This window comes from Furipterus horrens, unplaced genomic scaffold, assembly GCF_987537825.1.
Source record: "Furipterus horrens unplaced genomic scaffold, mFurHor1.1.pri manual_scaffold_10, whole genome shotgun sequence".
Taxonomy (NCBI): Eukaryota; Metazoa; Chordata; class Mammalia; order Chiroptera; family Furipteridae; genus Furipterus; species Furipterus horrens.
In genome coordinates, this window is record NW_028327180.1 from 69,127,969 (window position 1) to 69,148,997 (window position 21,029).

Consider the following 21,029-nt stretch of genomic DNA (forward strand, 5'->3'; position numbering starts at 1 on the left):
TTCCCATCATTCTGTGTCGAACATATAGTGTGGGTGAGAAATAACTTTCTCTTTGTGAAGCCACTGAGATTTGGGGGCTGTTCGTTACCGTAGCATAACCTAGCTCAGCCGCAGTAATACAGGATGGTTTACAAAGCTTTCGATTCTGCCTCCCATTTATCTTCCTGGCTTTCTTTTTTGGTCACTCTCTTACTCTCTAAGCTTCAGCGCTCATATTCTTTTGGTCCCTTGGGTATATCACAGTTCCTCATCCTACAGGACTTCTGCACATGTCACCTGCATTCCCTAGAACACTCTTCCCACCATTCTTACCAACGTAACTCCTAATTATCTGTCAGATCTTGGCTTAAGAGGCATTTGCTGACCCCCAGCCCAGAGAAGGTGCACATCACACCTTCCCTCCCTTGCAGATTTCCCTCCACTTTATTCTTTGTGTCAGTCATCACATTTATAATTGTTTGATTAATGTCTGCCTTTACAGTCTAAAAGTAGGGACCCATGTCTGTCTTGTATATTTAGAATTTAGCACAGGACCTGATGTAGCAGCGCTTGGTGAAAAATTAGTTGAATGATTGCATATATGCTTAGGATGTGGTCACGCAACGGTCTGTTCTCTAATTGTTTTTCCTGGTTATTCTGGCAACCCCCTAAATATTTTTCCACTCATTCACTTGTTGAGCAATTTGACTTTTTAAGGAGTGCTTGTTCTGTGTTAGGCTAGTCTGTGAAGTCTAAGTGATACACCCATCAGGTGTTCAGAAGAGATAAATGAGTGTTCAATTAGTTGCTGAAATTCTATGGAGAGAGTGAGTTTCTAGCTGAGCCTTGTGAAATCTGTGAAATTTGAACAAGTAGAGAGGGTTGGGTGGGTGTACCTTGTAGGTCCCTCCGTAGGAGGAAAAGCATCGGGAATGAAGATTTACTAGAGACAGAAGACCAGCCTCTCCGGACCCTTCCTCAATCCCTCCCTTCCACTTGTCATCCCTTCAGCACGGACAGAGTGGAGGAGGGATAGAGAGCCTTGGAAGCTATATGGTATTTTGGACACATCATTCACTTTGGAACCTGCTTTGGCTCTTATGAAAGAAAGGACTGCTTCCTTCTCTCCAATTAGGCCTCTGTTCTGTTTCCTTCTCCCTCTCCTGGAGGGCAGGGAGCATACCTTTTACTTCTTTCATAGCTCCCCACTGCTTACTTTTAATGTCTCATGCCTGGTAAGCACCCAATAAATGCATTAGGCCAATAAATTCTCTCTTTTAAATGTGCAAGGACCTGCTTCAAGCTAGGGTGAGGCAGGAGGCTGGAGGCTGCAGACGTTAGGGACTGCAGGTTGTATTAGGTAAAGAGCCTAGCATATGGTCTTTCTTTCTTTAAAAAAACAAACAAGTAATATTTGCTCACATCAGAAGATTTACAAAATACAAGTCAGCAGAAAAAAATGAAAATCATCTAGATGCTCACCATCTGGTGATCATCACTGTTAATATTTTGGTACATTTCCCTTTAGTCATTTATCCATTTATATATATATATACAGAGAAGGAAAACTCTGACTCCAAAAAACCTCCGCTGCCTTGCGGCATACCTCTTCAGGGGAAAGGCTAAGGGAGTAAACCCCGACAGAAAATCCGGAGCCGGAGTCCCTAAGGCGGTGTGACGTTGTAGTCAACACCGGCAACTCCTGCGGCGCACCTGAACCCAAGCTGTATTGACTCCGTCTTTCCCTTGGATCCTTCAGCTGCGAGGAGAGGGGGGGTCTGCTGCATGGGCAACAGCAGACCCTCCATATTACCCTGCCCAGGCTCTGTAGCTTCAGCGTCATCGCAAGATGTCGATTCAACACGGGAGGAGACAGATACTACCATGTCACTCCCAAGTCGGACTGCACAGCCATTCTCGGCGGTGCAGATAGACTCTTAAGAAGCTACACCATCGTCTCTCGAGACGGACGGCTGCCGACGACGATATATATATATTTATAAAGCTAGTTTTATATAGTTTAATTTGTTTCTATTCATTAGGGTAAGAAACATAGAACAAAATTTGTCACGTTACCATTTTTAAGTATACAGTTCAGTGGTGTTAAGTATATTCACATTGTTGTGAAACAGATCTCCAGAACTTTTTCATCTTCTAAGTCTGAAACTCTATACCTATTAAACATTATTTTTTCTCTTAATGATAAATCATAAACATTTTTCCATAATACCAAGTACTCCCTGATACTGAATATTATTCTCTAACATTATTTTTGGTAAGTATATCTTTTCCCATCAACATTGTATTTTTTTAATTAAAAAAATGTTTATTGATTTGAGAGAGAGAGAGAAGCATTGATTGATTGCCTCCATATGCATCCTGACAGGGGTTCAAACCCACAACCTGTTTATGTGTCCTGACCAGGAATCGAACCCCTAACCTTTTGGTGTATAGAACGATGCTCCAACCAACTGAGCTATACTGGCCAGGGCCATCATCATTATTTTTAAAAACTAAATCCTAAGTGTTGTTTTTTTAGATTATCTCTGTGTTTTATTAATTTATTTTTTACCATTATATACAATGCTATGGCAAACACTTCCGCATATTTTATACAGGTACCTCTGTATACTTGTTTTAATATTACCTTGCCATAAACTCTCAGATGTGGAATTGCGGATTCAAAGGAGATGTACATTTATCATATTCTTGATATGAATTTGAGTTTGGACCTGACAGATTACACCACTTTACATTCCTCCCAGCAAAATGAAAAGGCCCATTGCCCCACACGCTTGCCAGACTGGGTATTATCACCTGGCATCTTTTCTTCAGAGTCTTTAGTTAGTTCTTAATAAACCTCAGGTCAAATAGAAATTGCTCTCAGGAATCACAGGGGTACTTGTGTCTTTCTGAGTAAGCTTGAATCAGACGTAGACTTGATACTCACGCACCTCAACAAACAAGATTGGGAAGATGCCTATTTTATCTCCTAGCTTTCCTTCTGCCCAGTTCTCATCCACTCGGCTGATCACAGTGATGATGTCATCCTGAAAGAGAACAAGTCTCATGGTCAGTGTTCATCCTCAGTTTGCAGGTGGTGAAAGCTCTCAGTGGACATCAGCTTGGAGTTCCACATGGTATAAGGTGCAAGGAATGTAGTTCTTTTGTGATTTATTTACAACGTTTTTCTGCTAAATGGTCTTTCTCCATAAAGGGCAGGATTTGGGTCACCAAGACACAAGAGAAATAGGAATACTTTGGAAGATCAATGGATTCCAATAGGAAAACTTAGAAATGTTTCTAATTTTCAGTCACCAGCAGAATCTGGGCTTTTCATTTAAATTGATCTGATGAGAAAATCAAGGTGAAACCACAGGGAGATGGATTTATATCTTAGCCAAAAGGAAGAATGAATTTTATTCTCATTTTGAAGACTTGAGAACCTATCAATGCTTAATGTATCAAATGGAAAGAGATTTTTAATTAAAATTTTTCTTATTACAAAAGCTTATATGTGGATTTGTAGAAACACTCGAAAATATAGATGAGCAAAACAAAGAAAAAATTCTACCACAATATAGGTACAGCCACTGTTAAACACCTTGGTTAACACCTTTTTTCCAGATTCTTTTCTATGAAGATAAAACATATATACATGTACATATAACCATACTAATTAAAAAAATCTTTTCTAAAACATACAGGAATGAATACCATCCAGTACATAAATTTTAGATGTAAAGCTTGATGAATGTTTACATTGTCCATATCCACAGAATCCCCATCCCGATCAAGAGTATAGAGCATTGCCAGTACTCAGAAGGTTCCTTTGTACCGTTTTCTATCACCTGGCAAGAGGTAACCATTCTCATAACCCCTAGCCTGTATGTTCATTTTGCTTATTCCTGTACTTCATACAAATGTAGGACACATTGACTTTTTCGCCATATCAGGGAAACCTTTCCACATCTCTCTCTGTTGATCAATCGAAACCTAAATAGTCAACCGCTGATCTTTCTGCCCTTCTGATCCATGCCCCTGAGTAATTTAAATGAATCCCAATCTAAATTCATTTACTGCATTGTTTCTTTTCTTAACTTCTCTGCCCTTATTACATCTGCAATTACACATTTAGAGGCTATTATATCTTTAAGGTCTATCTACCCCATCAGAACATAAACGCCATGTGTGCAGGGCTTGTGTCTGTTCTGTTCATTTCAATGTCCCCAGCACCTAATACAGTGGCTCCCTTTAGGAGTCATCCAATATTTTTGAATGCATGTATGCGTGAGTAAATGCATGTGTGGATAAACTGTAAAACTTAATGAGATAGAAAGCACTAGGGGAAGATCATGCGTTTAATTTGGATATGCTGAGTTCAGAAAGACCACGAGATTTCCTAGTGCAATCTCAGCCTCCCATACTCCTCCAGAATGGACTGAATTCCTCTTCTGGTTCCTTGATATCATTTCCCATTTATGCGTCTGTTCCTTCCTCCAGGCTGCGGGCTCTGCGGAGGTGGGAACAGTGACTCATCCCTTTGTCCCCAGTGGACAGCTCGGCACATGGATGGGCTTCCTGAATGAATGAGCTGGTGGAGTAAGTGTCCTACTTTGCAAATTCCCAGGAAGGGGCAAAAGAAACACCCCTTCCCCCAAAACAGATGATGCTTCCTGCCTATGTCTTCCTCCAGCTGTGTCCCCATAGCTCAGTGTCTAATACCTGGCACAGAGGAAATACTGAATAAATGTCTGTGGACTTAAACTGTCCTTTCTCTAACTATATTTAAATATAGACTTCACAGTTTGGGCTACCGAATGACCTTCTTTAGGGGCCTCACTAGAAAGTGCCAAGATATTAATGATCAGTATTTCAAAATACAGAGGACAATGAGGTTGTCTCGTGTGAGGGAATGCTAAGTAAATCTCATTTCCAGTAGTGGTGAAATAAAAATGTTTTACAAAACGGAAGAACTCTCCTGAGCCACTGTAACTCACAGTGCCATTTTTTGTATTCGATTTATCATAAGCAACGTTGAATAAAAATCACCCCAACCATGGTTTCTACGGGAAAATTTGAATGCTTAAGAAATAATAAATACTGAACACAGAGAATTAAAGTAGTCTAGACTTTAGTAGAAGTATGAAGGCAAAAACTTTTAGGGTAATTAATGCCCTTGGAAAATATATCTTGTAAGAGGTTATTTATGTACAAAGGTATAATTAGATTATGGTGTGTGTTTGGAGTGTTTTGAATGCAATGTTTACAAGAAAACAGACTGTTGTATATGAGAAGAATTAGGTGATGAGAACTTGGTCGGCAAGAATACCCTTACAGATACATGACAAAGCGGTAAGAACTGTAGTTTTGGAAACATGCTGTCAAATCATGTTTGCAATTTCCTGTCCACATTGTCTGCTTCTCCCTCCTCTGTCTGAGGGCAGGGACTGTGACTTGTTCATGCTGTACCCCCAGTGTATGCAAAGAATAGGTACTCTGAGGATTGTAGAATGAATGAATAAATGTGTAAATACTTATTTTTGTAATGGCAATAGAAATGGCTTAAGGATTTATATCAAAGTGTTATTAGCAGACTTTTCTAGTGCCTTCATGCCTGTGTAGTTTGAATTATACACACATATTGTATATATAATCACATATGTGTATACATATATACATACATACATATATACACTTATAAAATATATATAGTTTTTAAAAATATAAGCAGATATTAAGCAAACAACTCCAGGTTCTGCACAGCCTCTCTGTGGTCACTAGGGACACCAGTGGCTGCCCAGAATCTTACCTTGAGGAAGGTCAGGCAGTCCTGGTTGTCACTCTTGTCCTTATTTCGTAGGTGGAAGTTGTAGAGGGCCCGGCAAAGTGGGGGTGGCTGGGGCAGCTGCTTGATGACCTCCACCGAGCTGGCTGGGAAGAAGCCACTGACTCCATTGATCTCCCCCTGGTACCAGTTCTCATCCAGCTGTCTCCGGAGTAGAATGACATCTCCCTTATTAAACCTCAGGTCACCAGGATTCTGTCCTCGGTAGTTGCATAAGGCCTTTGCTCGAGGCACCTGCAGTAGCACAGACCAATCAAATGTGTCCTTAGCTTAGAGGAGGGAGGGACAGAATGAATCACATTAATAATGAACTACTGAGCACTTCCAACATGCTATGTACTCAATGTGGATCATCTTGTGGATCCGTAAACATCAAATGCAATGTTTACAACACAATAAGATTGTTCTGAATGAGTAGAATTAGGTGATGAGTTATATGTAGAATTATATAGTAGAATGATATGATCTGTGGCTCATATCTTCGAGATGGACACTCTAATCATCCGCACTTCTAAGGAGGGTGGCTGAGGCATGGAGCGTTTAATAGCTTGCCCAAGGTGACACAGTTGGGAAATGGCAGATAATGGGGATCTGAACTCAGGCCACCTAATTTTAGAGCTCCTGTTCTTAATTACTACGCAGGGAATAGGATTTGGGACTTAACTCCACAACTATGCGAACTTGAGTGAGTCAGTGACTCTTTCTGGGCCTGACCACTGATTTTGAATTCTGGCTCCTCCTCCTTCCCCTTGTGTGACCATGGTCAAGTTATTTAATCTCTCTTAAAACATATTCACCTATAAAATATGGTAATAATAGAATACCCACTTCATTAGGATAGTTGTGAGGAATAAGTAATATTTCTAATACTTGTAGTATATTGCTTATTACATAGTATATTGCTTGTTACATAGATGTCAATAGATGACATCTCTTATTACCATCACCTATAATGGAGGGCGAGTGATATCAGTTCGACGTAGACGTCAGTATTGATGGGAAAAAAATGAGCTGAAAAACATCCCTGAAAATAGAAAGTGTCGCATGAGGGTGATGCAACATAATTTGTCTTCAGCCTTCTCTAGCATCTGTAAACCTCATGTGTGTTTGCATCATTAGGAGCGTGAATGACCCAAAGAAATCAGAGACCAACCATCAGTTTTAAAAAAATTAGCTGAAGAACTGTCATTTGTCAAATCTGTTGCCTAAATAATTATTTCAGTCAAATGCATGTTTTTTTTTCTAATTGAAATGGGTTTCTCCACCAGAAATGGCCTCACTCTGGTCTTCTTGAAGTCAGTTTGGCAAACTGAAAGTTCTAATAACATAGGTTTAATAGAAAGCCCATCAGTGTCACCTGAGATTGTATTTTATTTTGTGTTTTTCTCAGCACTGGGGTGAAATAGTCCCTTCTCTGGGGGGCAGTCTTGCTATTCATAAGGGGGTATAAAAAGGCATTAATTCAGTTCTTCAAGAAACTTCTGAGTCTGCAATGTTTATTTGAAAAGGAGTTTCGAGCAGCTTAGGAGTGGAAACAAGACCTGAACAGCATCATATTGTTGATGGATGGCAGAGCAGTACTTTTCTGCTGGTCTCTGGGTACCATACGGAGAGCCCAGGGGGGCAGAAAGCCATAGAAACATAGCTCATTTTCAGGAAACCACGAATGAACAAAAAATGTGCATACTAGGAGGTTTATTTAGTACAGTGTTGTGGATAAATGGAATTGGTTGAATAAATTATGATGTACCCATACAATGGAATGCTCTGTGGTTATTAAAATTGATGATGTTGATCTATAATTAATAACATTGAGTTACTCATAATATACTGTTAAGTATACTAAAAGAGGTTAAAACAGTTGTGTAGACTAGGCTTTCATTATAAATACATACATTTTCTTTTTAACCCGGGGAAAATGCTAGATGGCTATCCACCAACATTTTCAGAGTTGTTCTTTTTAAGTGATGAGATTTTTAAATATAAAGAAAATTGTTTCCCTAAGTGCTTAGCTGTGTTTTATAATTTTTCTACAAAGAAATGATTATATTGCCTATTAAAATTGACTATAAATAAATAAATAAATAAATAAATAAATAAAAGAAACTCGGGATGAGAAGTAGAAGGCATGGGAGGAATTTACGAAGAAAATAAGCCAAGCTAAGTAGTGTCAGCAAACTATGCAACCAACATTCCTTACCTGAAAAATAAGCAGGTAAATAGATACGGGATGAGAGCAGAAGATTTGTGGGGAATGATCTGAATCTGCTAAATTCCTAGGGTTGGGCATATCAGAGAACAACAGTTATCCCTCCTATTCCTTCTCCCCAGTTTTCCACTGAAATAAATCACTTTTTTTTTTTTTTTTTTTTTGGTTAAAAAACTACCTAGAACAGTGGTCACATTTTCCAGCGTCCCTGGCAATTACGTTTTGGCCAATGAGGTCTAAGTAACTTTTAGAGAGTATTCCTACTGAGAGACGAATTTTCTTTTTCTCCTTCCTCCATCTGGCTATGCGGCACGCAGACACGGTTGCTGGAGCACTATCTGCCATTCTGTGCAATGAGGATGAAGGGCATCCCTAAATATTAATGAAGTAGTCTAGGTTGCCAAGTTGCTACTGAAGTCCTGAACTAACTACTGTACTTTACTTCCAGACTTCTATCTGAAAGCTAAATAAACATTCATCTTGTTTAATGCACTGTTATTTTGGATTTGTAAAGGGAAAAGAAAGGGAGAATTTTAAGATTAAGGAAAAAAAGCCCCTTTGGCTTTGCATCATAATATCAATAGCTAATATTTATTGATTCTTCCTATGTGCCAAGCACCATGCTAAGCATTCCACAATATATTTATTTAATTTTCATAACAAACTTTAATTAGAAAACTGGGTATCAGAGAGCTTAAAAAGTTGCCCAAGTTCATGAAGCCAGAAAGTGACAGACTCATTTGGGGCCCTGATTTAAGATTTGAGCTCAGGTCTGTCTATCCCCAAGTCAAACTCTTAACCAGTCAGCCAGTGTTTCTCAAAATGAAGTCTGTGATTCACTTGTATGAGAATCCTGACAGATGTTAAAAATGCAGATTCCTGGACCCCATCCCTGAGCTGTTTGACCAGAATCTCTTCAAGTGCAATTCAAGTATCTGCATTTTTATCAAGCTCTCCCAGTATCCACGTTTGATGCTTGCCCTCCCCGCCCTGGTCTGAGTTATATCTTATTCTAACTAAAATGGGAGCAATGAAGTTTTGATGTGGTTTTGTAAATGGCTAAGCGCCCTTCTCCCTTCTTTTCTGGAAGACAGCCAGTGCAAGTGGTTTAACTATTTTAATGACTACTGAGCATGTATATAAAACTCAAATTGCAGTGAATGCTTAAGTCTCTTTGAAGATGTATTAACTTTGAAACCCTGAGATAGTACTAGTGGTTTTGTTGGCCATAAATGACCCTAGGGCACTGGTGGACTGCCCAGTGGGAGCTGGAGGGAGCACGGAACATCACAACATGTATTGTTTGACACACTTCTTCTCTAGTGTTTTGGCACAAAGAGTCAGCTGTGGTATTTTCTTCATGTAGGATGTTAATTCATAATTGTTTCTTTTTGTGGATGGTTGATACCTTTTCCATGGTTTAAACTTATGCATTATCTTTACTTCACATGCCCAGCAGTAGTCCTATATTCCAAAACCACTGGACCACTTGAGTGCATCAGTGCCATTGTTTAATGAAATACATATATTCAGGCCTGTACACCTCACAGTGTGACTTGGAGTACTTCCTACAGATGATTCTGATCGCCGGGTATTTATACGGACCACGGTGATATACAAAAGAAAAATGCTTTTATATTTATAGATTATTTCATTGAACTATATAAAATGGGTATCATTAAATGTATTTACTCTGCCCCACAAAACACATCATCTTTTCTCTGTCTCCCCTCAGTATAGATATGTATTGTGAAACTTAATTGTAAATTCTGTTTTTAACACAAAGACTCTTTTCATCTTTTCTCTTCATTCTGGAAGAGCCCTCGCCTGGTATTCTCCATTCTACACTGATACCTATAGGAAACACTGGCTTCCATACCATAAAGAGGGAGGAAGGGAAAGGGGAGAGAGAGAAGATCTGAAAAGGGGAAGATAATTCACATTTATCGTGGTTCTGACAAACCACAGAAAATTTTTGTACATTGTTGCACAGCTGCACTTTCCACGTACAATTCTCACACTCATATGTTCTCAAAACCCAATGAAGGAGGTGGTATCACCCCATTTTACTGATGAAAAACGTAAGTTCTGAGATGTGGATGTTACCACGCAAGGTCACCCAGCTAGTGTATGGCCGCCTCAAGACTGACTTAGGCTCATTTGACCTCAAAGCAGCCTCATTCTTTCATCCAGCTGAAGCCACATAAGTATGTTTTTCCAGCCTAAAACTCATTTGGGGCCCTGTATTGTAATCAAGGCAGAATAGAGTGTGAATGTAATGGGCTTGCGGCTGGTTGCATTAGCATGAATTATTGAACTCCAGAGCCCTCACATAAAAGTTAAACACCTGAAGAGGCTCAGCTGGTTGATTCTATCCGGTTCTTGACTGTTCTCTCAAGGGAAAATGACTCCAAGTGCCACATCAGCAATTGCCATTTTCTGTTGGTGACAAGCTTCATCACCCGTAATTGTTTTCCCAGGTGCTGGAGGGAGGGGGCAGGGGAGAAAAGGTAGATGTGGAGGTCTCACAGCCTGGCCATTACCACACTCTCTTTCCTGTGATTTTCCAGAGAGTCAGATAATCCAATGGAAGCTGGCGTGTACCTGAAAACTTTCCTTTTCTGAGATTCAAAAGGCTCAAGATTTCTATGCTTTTAAAATTTTCAGTAGGGTCTGAAAGCCACCAGGGCCGTGCTTCTGGTGGAGGGATCATATGTAGATCCCAGAAACAAGGAAGTGGGGGCCTGGGGAGATACCAGTAGTAAACATACACCAGAGTAAGTTTGAATGTAAGTGGCAAAATGATGGCAAGTATCTCTTCTCTGAGGAACCTGTTTGCTCTTCTGATAGGCATGTCATTCACTCTGGTCACACCACACACACAGGGCTACGTGGTACAGGCTGGCCAGTTAGAGTGCCCCTGGGACAGTACTTGGTACAGGTCAGGCACGTGCCCCAAACAGGGCCAATTAGAATCTTCTTTGGAGTTTGATATCTGGATGCTAAGAACAGACTCTTACTTTTGGGTCATGAGCCTTGACTGGTAAGCTGTGGCCCATCAGTGGTGGTATTTCACAACCAATAGACACACCTTCCTGAATAAAGCTGCAGAAGGCAGCAGAACCAGAGATACAGTGAGACAGATAGGTAACTGGATAGATAGAGCCTTGACAATAAAATTTGGACACCTAGATCCAGCTGTGCCTGAAGGATACTCAGTTAAATGAGATCACAGCTTCAATTTAGTATTTATTAGTTTAACTACTTAGAGATTTTCTTTTTTGACACTTGAAACTGAACAAGTCCTGATTAATACATATTAAAAATCCAGAAAGGACAAAACTGCATAACAATGGAATGCTCAAATAGCAGACTTCAGAAGCAGTGGGTGGTCTAGCTGGCAATGAGTCCTGTGTTTATTTCCAGTTTGAAAACAATAAAGAAGGCATGTGGACTGATAACAGGGTAAGAGAAAAGGAGACCAGGTGAAGCAGAGCCATCACAGTGATGCACACAAGGGGAAAAGTGAGCTGGAGGTGAGAACTCCACCTGCTACTCTGTGACCAGCTCTTCACCATGCACTAGTGACACTTCCCACTCACTTGCAAAGGAGTTGGCCTGGGTCTCGCTAATCCTGGCATCAGGTGGGGCCAAAATCAACATGCTGAGCTAACTGCTTACTTCCCTAAGCTGGTCATGAGATCACCCATCACTGCAGAATGGAGCCAAGAAAGAAATATCTTGGCCTTTGGCTCAAGTTATCATTCACCAGGCCATAAATTTTCTGCTAGGGAATTCAGAACCTGTTTCTAAAGCACCGCTGGATCTCTATCTTTGAGCCCTGAACATAAACAAGTGTTTAATAAATGCTTAATGGATGAATGAGTTTGTGAATTAACCAAAACGCATCCAGGAACACATGCAAGGATGCATGCAAGGTTAACACATGTGACTCATAATAATTATTTGAAATCAGATGTATTGGTATGACCTGGGAAATAAATAAGGAGAGCTTGTCATATTTTCCAAATTGCCCTGAATTTTAATCATTTGGTGCTACCCACACTGTAAAGTGTTCAATACTCAAGTAAACTCAGGAAACACTGAGTTAATGTCGCGCAGGTTTCTTTGCTGACTGGCTCCTCAGAAGATTTACTCTGCTGATGGGATTTTGTATTTGCATCTGGACCACTTTGCAGGATTAGCAGAACAGGCGCTGGGAATGCTGGGTCAGGTAAATGTGATTTCCCTGGGATTTCACTCTACTGGTGAGAGAGGGCCAATGAACTGTCCTGGAACCTAACTTCTCAGTCTCTGCCTAGCCAGCTGAGCCACCCTGCTTCCCTACCTCCCTCATAATCCTCTTGGAGTCTTTGTGATGAGGGCAGTGGAGTGTATTTTAGAAAGTGCTGGCTGGCCCTTGTGCACACGCCCCCTTCTCTGTTGAGGAGGGAGAATTCCCCAGCAGTGCCCCAACAGGAACAAAGCTGGCTGCCCTTGGCAAAGCCCAGATCCTCTGCTGCTTGGGGGCTTGAGATCACCAGAAGGTACATATCACTGTGCTCTTCCTAAGTGTAAATCCCTGAGTGTGGGCATTCAAATTTGAGGCCAGGCTTGTGAGACACTATGTGAGTTTCTCTTCTTCATAGAGAATTTTACGTGTTCAGGGGAGACTAGAGTGCAACAGAACATAAATAGGAGAGTCAACTAGGAGGTCAGTTTGCATTCTGGCTTTCGTAACTCTGGCCAAATCATCTCCTGATTCTCAGTTTGGATCACCCACAAATTGGGGCTAATACTAATACTTCTTTGTGCAGTAAACTCAGCAAGTTTGGGTTATACAAACTGTGCATGTTCCACTGAAAGTTTTGGCCCTTGACCTGGGAGAGTACCTCTAAGCCCTTTAAATATTTTGCCTGATCAAAGAGACTTTGACTATCTGGGGCCTTGGGGCACACCACAGCCTCGAAGCGAACAATGTGGTTTATGGAGGTGGGCTTGCGTCATGCAGCAGAAACATGACTTCTAGAGGGGCTGGAGACTAAGGCCAACCACACGGGAAGTCAGTCGGTCATGCCCACCTGACAAAAACCCAATGAAAGGCCAAGGATGTCCAGTCTCTGGTGAGCTTTCTTGGTTGGCAGTACTGTATTTCCTGTGGGCTGTCATGTGTTGCTGGGAGAAATCAGTGCTCTCTGAACAACTCCCCTGGGAGAAGACACCCCAACGCTTGTGCTTGGTTTCTCCAGGACTCTGCCTCGTGTAGCTCTCCCCATTTCTGACCTGAATATGCATTTTTTCACTGTAACAGATTGTAACCATGAGCACAAGAGCTTTTCTGGGTTCCGTGAGCCCTTCTCGTGAATCGCTGAATCCTACGGAGGGGCTTGGGGACCTCTGAACACACTTCCCCATGGGTTTGTTGAGATGACTAATGAGATAAACAACATGGAGTACTTAGTAGAATGCTTGGCAAATAATAAGTATCAACAAACAAGGATTCTTAGAGATTTTGCCCAAGAGAGGACAGGAGAAGAATGAGTTTGCTGTTATACCTTCGGGAACTGATAGAGGAAGATTCTTATTATTGACCCTATATCTGTATCTAAAGCTCTATTCTGTGGTTTTTGTCATGCATTTCTCCCTTTATTTGTCCCCTCCCCATCTTTTATCTCACACCTCCCTTCCTCCAGTCCCAGGTGAGAGCTGGGGCCTTGCAGCTCTCCATTTTCCTTCTTTATTTATCTCCTGCCGCTTTGCATTAGTAGGCATGATATTCTGTCCTTCTTCTCTTAATAAAATATCAATGAAGCACTTCTTTCCCTTAGTCCCAGGATATGCCAGACTTCTTTCCCTTGGTTCCTCCTGTCTCCCATCAAGGATCCTATCATAGGAAAAAGGTGAAGGGAATAGGAGCTTACACCAGTGGGCAGAGAAAAAAACAACTCACAATCGTCAGCCCCTTTAGCACGCTTTCGTTTTTCCCTCCAAATATATCTCTGAGATTGTTTTGGGGTGATCTCATCCCCCATCATAGGCAGTAATCCCAGACATGTTCATGGCCATATCCCTGGCTCCTAACATAAGCTGCTTCTTCAGAAATAGCTTGGGGTTGCTTTTGAAATGGGCTGGGTGCCAGCCACTGAATTATCCAGGGAACCAAAGCATTTCCATTGGCATCTCTCACTCCAGGAGGGCACAAGGCACCGGTGAAGAAGAGGACAAGGGCAGGAGCTATCTCACACATCCCAGTAGGCGATTCTGCTCCCTCCCATTATCGGCATTTCTGGAGTGAGCTTTTCCTAAAGGTGCAGGTCCTGGTGCACGAGTCTCTTCCATATGGTCTGAGAAACAGCCAAATCCACCATGCAGAGGGAGGAAAGATGAGTCAGATGACCCTCCTACCCTGTCCTGTCCCCCTCCTCTGGCTTGGGCAAAGGAAGCTTTGGTTCCACGGTCACTGGCTTTCTCTCCCCGGAGTAGCTTCTCTCTTTCACCTCCACATGACGATTTCTGGAGCTGAAGGAGGAGTGACTGGTGACAAACCCAACCCAGGCAAACAGCAGATTGTTTCTGATAATGAGGCCATCTGGTCTAAGGGCTGGAGTTGGCCCCTACATGCAACAGTCAACTAGAAATTTGTGTCCCTGAGTGAGACGCTGAGCCTCTCTGGGCCTCAGTTTACTTAACTGCAAAGAGAAGAGGTTATTTTTTAAAACCATTCCTTCCAACCCTAAAGATAACAGGACGTTCAGTGAATGAATGCTCAGTGCTCCGGGAGCGTCTTTATGATACTACAGAAGCAAAGGGCATGGATTTGAAGCAGAATAAAACTGGCAAAATGTAGATAACTATTGAGATTTGACTCACAGGCAGAAGGCAATTTATTGGACTCTTCTCTCTACTTTTGTGCATGTGGTCCTCCTTAGAGCTGCTGGCGAGGTGCAGGGGTCCCCAGCAGGCCACGCTGCGGTAGGAGGAATGAAGGCAGCTACGAATGCTCCCAGGCCCTTGGGGAAATGACTTGGAAGGAGAGAGCTAAGGAGGCTGGGCTTGTCATCTTGATTTCAAATGGATTACTTCTTCATTTGCCCTAATCCTTCAAGACTTGCATTGTGTATGTGTGCGCGCATATTTACACTATTGGCACTTGAATTTGGTGATACCATAGGAAAAAGCCTGTATTGACCCTTGTTGAAAGCAGCAATCCTGGGAAGTTAGAACTCTTCCCTCTCAGTTCAGCTGTTCTTGAGGCCAAGATCTTCACCCAGGATCTTCTGCAAATCTGCAATTTGTCTGCCTCTTTCAAATCAAAATTCAGAGCATTCTTTTCAATTATACCAAATGGAACAGATATGGCCTTGGAGAAAAGCATCTTGCCTACCTATGGACCTGGGCCCCATGTTAGGAGTGAGTTTCTGTGTATCAGAAAGATGCTAAAGACCCACATGTCATCTGTCCCACTAGGCAGAGGGTCATTTCTTTCCAGTAGAAAGCCTTAATCTAGGGAAATCCTCTGAAAGTCCCCGAGAAATGGAAAATGTCTCCTATGATTAAGCTATAGTAGTGTTGCAGCAGTTATTTGCAATCATTTTTCACTCTGAGATAGTCAATAGTTCTCCCAGGAATATGAGATATTGCAGGATATCTGGACAGTTCTTTTTTTCCATAAGGTCACATCCAGATAAAAGCCAGTATCCTGGCATTGCCTGTATGTCTTCATCTTTGTCTTCAGAAAGCCTTTACTGTCCCCCAAGGCTGAGTTGGGTCTCCTTTTTATGAGTCATTGGACCCCATATTTCCTCTATCACAGAACTCATTACCTTGTATTGCAATTGGTGGTTTACGTGTCTGCCTGCCCGCCAGATCTGACCCCTGTCGGGTCTATGTGATTGTTCGTCTTCATACTCCTAACACCTGGCAAAGGATGCCATACCCTCCCTCATTCAATGAGAATGTACTAGATGCCTACATTAAGTAAGATAGACATGATGTCTGCCTTTATGGGACTTACATGCTAGCTGCACCCAGTAAGCACTCAATAAGAATTTGTTGAATGAATGAATGAATATTAAACTTCAACATGTGACTTAAACCCAATTTCAACTTCGATATTTTGTCATCTCTGCTCTTGACATGAGATTCCAACATGCCCACTAGCTATTTTTTCCAGGATTGGGGTGTACCCAGGGATGCTAGCCACAGGTACAAATAGTACCTTTCTAGGTCATTCTCTAAAAAAAAAAAAGGCCCTGATATTTAAAATGTGCTTTGGGCTTGGGAGACTCCTACTGTTGAAGACCTTTTCTTTCCCACATGTCTTCTTCATCAAGTGTATTATCTCTACTGCAGACAGCCATGGTGAGTGACAAAAAATGCCAGCTGGCAGCTCCATGACAAGGAGCAAGGAGAGATCTTTTTCTGCCTATTCAGAAAATTGAAATCCAATTTATCGCTGGCCACATGAGCCAAAGAGGCAGCTCTCAGCAGCTGTTGATCTGCAAGGCTCCAGTCTCATTTCCATGCACTGAGTGTGCCACGTTCTTCCGCACGTCTCTGACGTTGGCATGAAGGAGCAGCCCTCCTATTCTCTTCCCTAAGGGCTGGCCTTGGGTGGGCCCATTCCAGATGGCCGAAAAAAGTGATAGAGCCACTCTTTCAAGGAATCTTTTTTGTTGTGAATGGACAGTCCTTGGTAACTGCTGCCCTGGGGTTCCTCCTCCTTTTATCACTCAGTGGTGTGCTGGTAAACCAGCTGGGGGTGGGTGCTCTGATTTGTGCCAATTTCCATGGTGTAAATACTCTTACTTTGACTACCAACCTGATGTCCCTGAATATGGGGGTGAGAAGGCAATAAGACATGCGTGATATTGCCTTTCATGAGCCAGTCAGAGCCTTTTCCAACACCACTGGACAGCTTGTGGTCTGACTCATGCTCCCTCCAGAGGTGAAAGATCACTCTGGACTAGCACCATTGTCTCTTCACAATTGGGATTTTAGGATAGGGTTGGTAAAATCCTTCTGTATCTGTTAGGTCATTGGGCTCTGCTCACAACACTGCATGGGAATAACTGTGATGCCTACTTGGTAGAGGAAGAAACTGAGGCACAGGAGGTGATGACTTGCCTTGGTTCACATTGCTGGGATTTACCGGGTTCTTACCTCTCTAGTCCTGACTCTGGCCATTCTCCTCGCACCCTGCCCACTGCAGCCAAACAGAATGTCATTCTGTGCTACCAATGCCTCAAGCACCCTCACTCCTTGAGTTCTTCCCATGATACTCTTTCTGAATTCCACCCTCCCCCTCTCCTGCCCAACTGCTACGTGGCTTTCAGGTCCCAGCTTAACAGTATGTCCCTGAGTGCCCATGTCAGGCTCAGGGGTCCCTTCCCACCGTGCACAATTAGGATGCTCTCTAGCACCGTCCCCCCCATGGTTACTTGTCAGATGGTGTTGAAGCGCCTTGTTCATTGATTGACCTGCCTCCTCTACCAGACTGTACACTTGGCGAGGGCAGAAACCAGTACCCAGCTCACCATGAGCCTAGTGCCAAACACAGTGTCTAGGTATTTTTAGAATGAATAAATCCCTGAATGACAGTCTCCTAACCTCAGATTCACCAAATGCTTTGTTTTTTTATACTGTCTCCTACGAGGACCAGCTAGAATCCCTTTCCTCAGAGACTGGTTGAGATTTTCTCAGGAGCCTGGGGAGGCCCCTGCCACAGGGCTCAGCCGGGCAGGCTGCTGCCTTGTCAGCTGCACTACTCGCTTCCCCTCTTACCACGGCCCCTCTGGGCTTTGCAAAGTGTCAGGAGCAAGTTGAGAAACCTGTTTGGTGTGCTATGAAATTTGCTCATTATATGCATGCCAAGATAAAGACGCAGAAAAAAGGCTCCATCCAGGACCACTCAAACTTCGGGAAAGGAGAATGTTTAGGAATATTCTGGAACTAGAATGTCCTATAATAACTGCAAGACTAATAAGCCTTACGGATTAGCCTTGATTCCCTCAATTTCCCTCTGAGGAGGCAGAAAAGGATCAGGGCTGCTTACATGCTAAGGATCTGCTGACCTTTCAGTACCATGGAATCTCATACATACCTGAGGCATTTATTACAAACATCTAATCGTCTTCTGTAAGCACAGGTGGCTTGCCACTTAAAACAGACAGGAGTCGAGTCTGGCACATGGCCAGTTACTTCATTTTTCTTAAGCCTGCCTAATAATAATACAAACTTCAGGGTGCTCATCTTTGCTCTGGAGCATGTATGAGAAAAATTTAATCTACCAGTCATCAGAAGATCTGGTTTTGTCTCCAGAAGCATTCAATTCAATAGAACTTTGCGTGATGATGAAATGTGCTCTCCTGTGTTATGTAATAGAGCAGCCACTAGCCACAAGGTTACTGAGCCCTCGCCATGTGGTAAGGCAACTGAGGAATAAGATTTTAAATTTCATCAACTTTTAATTAATTTAAGTTGGAAGTTACAGAGCCACATGTGGCTGGCAGCTATTATATTGGAGAGCACAGCTCTAGACCTAATTAACATTCACAGGACTACTAAGGACTAAAGAACACAATAAATGATACCACAGGGATATAACAAAATAATTCAGAAGATGGGAAACTATAAGTCAAGTACAATAGCAAAGAAGACAAAAAGAGGAAGTGTGTGTTTGATTAAAAGAGAATTAAGAGGCATATCAATAAAATGCAATGTGTGAAACTTGGTGAATCTCAATGAAAACATAATAATTATTAAAAATTATGGAACAATTGGGGAAATTTGAACACTGCTTGGAGATTTGATGATATCAAGGGGTTTTTAGGTGTGATAATGGTATTGAGGCTATGTTAAAAAATACATATACGTAGTCCTTATCTTTTAAAGGTAACTACTGAGTTGTTTACAGAGGAAAGAGGTTGATATGGACTTTACCTCAGTCTAACCTAGTAAGGGGAGAAAGGGAGGGGCTGTAAATGAAATAAGATTGGCCTTATGTTGACAATTGTGGAATCCAAGTGATCGGTAGATAGTGGTTCATTATTTGTATATTATCTATTTTTATATTTAGAAATTTACACAATAAAAAGTTGTAAAAATCATCAAAGGGATGCCAATGTTGGTGCGAGATGGGCAAACAGGCACTTTTCTTCTTAAATGTTAGGAGCTTAACGTTTCATATTGGGAAGGCAATTTGGGTACATTGATCAGTATTTAAACTATGTTTTCCTTTTGACCCAGGAATCCTGTTTTTAGGAATTTCTCCTATTGGCATACACAAGAACCTATATAAAAGATTCCGAAGTGCAGGGTTGTTTGTAATAGGGAAGAACTGGGAATGGCCCAAATGTCCTTCAGTCATGGATGGTGTGGATAAATGATGGTACACAGCTACTGTGGAATGATAAGCAGATTTAAGGGGAGCGACATAGAGCAGTGTGGACTGCCAACAGAAAGATACCCATGATATAGTCTTAGGTTTAAAAAAAAAAAAGCAAATTTCAAAAAGTATGTGTAGTATGACCCAATAAAAGCTACATATATAGGTATACATACTTACACAGTTCAGTGTACAAGCACAGATAAAGCCTGGAAAAAACATGTATCAGATTGCTCTGGGGAGGGGCGGAGCTTGCAACTCCACTAAAATGAGTCTGAGTTGCTGTGTGAGGTGTATATACATAAATACATGACTCTCTTTTTAAAAGTTAGAACTCTCACCAACTGGACAAAGCTTTTCAAATTCATGTCACTAGAGAAGTGGCTCTCAACTTTTAGGGTGCATCAGATTTACTGGGGCAGGGTGTGTGTGTTGAAACACAGGTTTTTGACTTCCAGACTTTATTATTCAGTTTTGGGGTAGGGTTCCATAATTTGCATTTCTAACCAGTTCACAGCGATGCTGGTACTGCTGGTGGGGGGACCATCTTTGGGAACTATTTTCTAGGGCAAAAGCTGAAATTGTGTGCTGTGCCTGTCTCCAGCCTTACCAAGGCCGTGGCTTTATCAATTCTCTCAACTAAAGATGGGAGGATTTAGACAGTGATTGTAGGTCCTGAGCTTGCTACAGAAGACCCTTTTGGGTGAGAGATGCATGTTTCCAGCAGTTCGAGCACAGGAAAACAAGAACCAAAGCTTAGTGCCTCTCCAGTTGGCCCCACCTAGCGCTGGCCAGCATCCCAGCAGCCTGAGCCGCTCCCCACACACAGCAGGAGGCAAATGAGAAAAACAAACAAACAAACCATTTTAGTCTATCTTTAAAACCTGGCGGGAAGCTGCCCTATAATTATACTAAGTGAACTAGTTACAACTTCTCTTGTATTGATGTAGGATTATTGAGAGGTTGCTCACACAGTTCTGTGGAATTTAATTAATGAAGTTAGAGATTTTTTTAAAAAACCACCTCTCTCTTCTAAACACCTCTGGCCTCCTAAATATTGTGGATAACAAAACGCGAAGGAAAATGAGGTAGACTCTGAATTACCGTTCCCGATCAGAACATGATCGCTACTTGAGAAGTACAACTTTCCCAGCCGTTTTCTAACTTCTCATTTTTTGTAAACTCTTAGACAGGAGAGAAAGCAAGAGGGCATGGGGGGACATATAAGAACTCACCTGTGGACCTAACTTTGGCTCAGATTTAATTTATTCTCTCTGCAACAGTGCCCAATGAATACACCTAGCCAATGAGGTGTAGAAGGAAACAGACCAGGCCCATGGACCTCGGTGGCCAGTTTCATAATCCGGAATGCAGTAGATAGGACAGGCGTTCTTGGCTTAAAACGTACCATGGGGTTATACAATTTGGACTTGCTTCAATTGAGGACATCAGGAAATATAATTCCAAGAATATGAATTCTTGCAGACAATGGGAATCCTAGTTTCTTGAGAGTAGGAAGTAAATCTTATTAATCTTTGTAGCCCCACATTCCTGAGCACATAATTAGAGTTCAATAAACTCAATAAATGCTTGAGAATGACAGAATG

The 21,029-nt window shown here is 41.9% G+C and overlaps 1 protein-coding gene across 1 annotated transcript in view; it reads right to left on the bottom strand.

Moving 5' to 3' along the window:
- SH3RF2 (SH3 domain containing ring finger 2) overlaps positions 1-21,029 on the bottom strand; it is a 109,826-nt gene that overhangs the window by 59,567 nt on the left and 29,230 nt on the right. Inside the window, exons 3-4 of the mRNA XM_090288077.1 lie at positions 5,792-6,061; positions 2,934-3,029 (exon numbers count right to left, since the gene is read on the bottom strand). Of these exons, the coding sequence (XP_090144203.1) occupies positions 2,934-3,029; positions 5,792-6,061 (366 nt within the window). The remainder of the gene's footprint in view (positions 1-2,933; positions 3,030-5,791; positions 6,062-21,029) is intronic.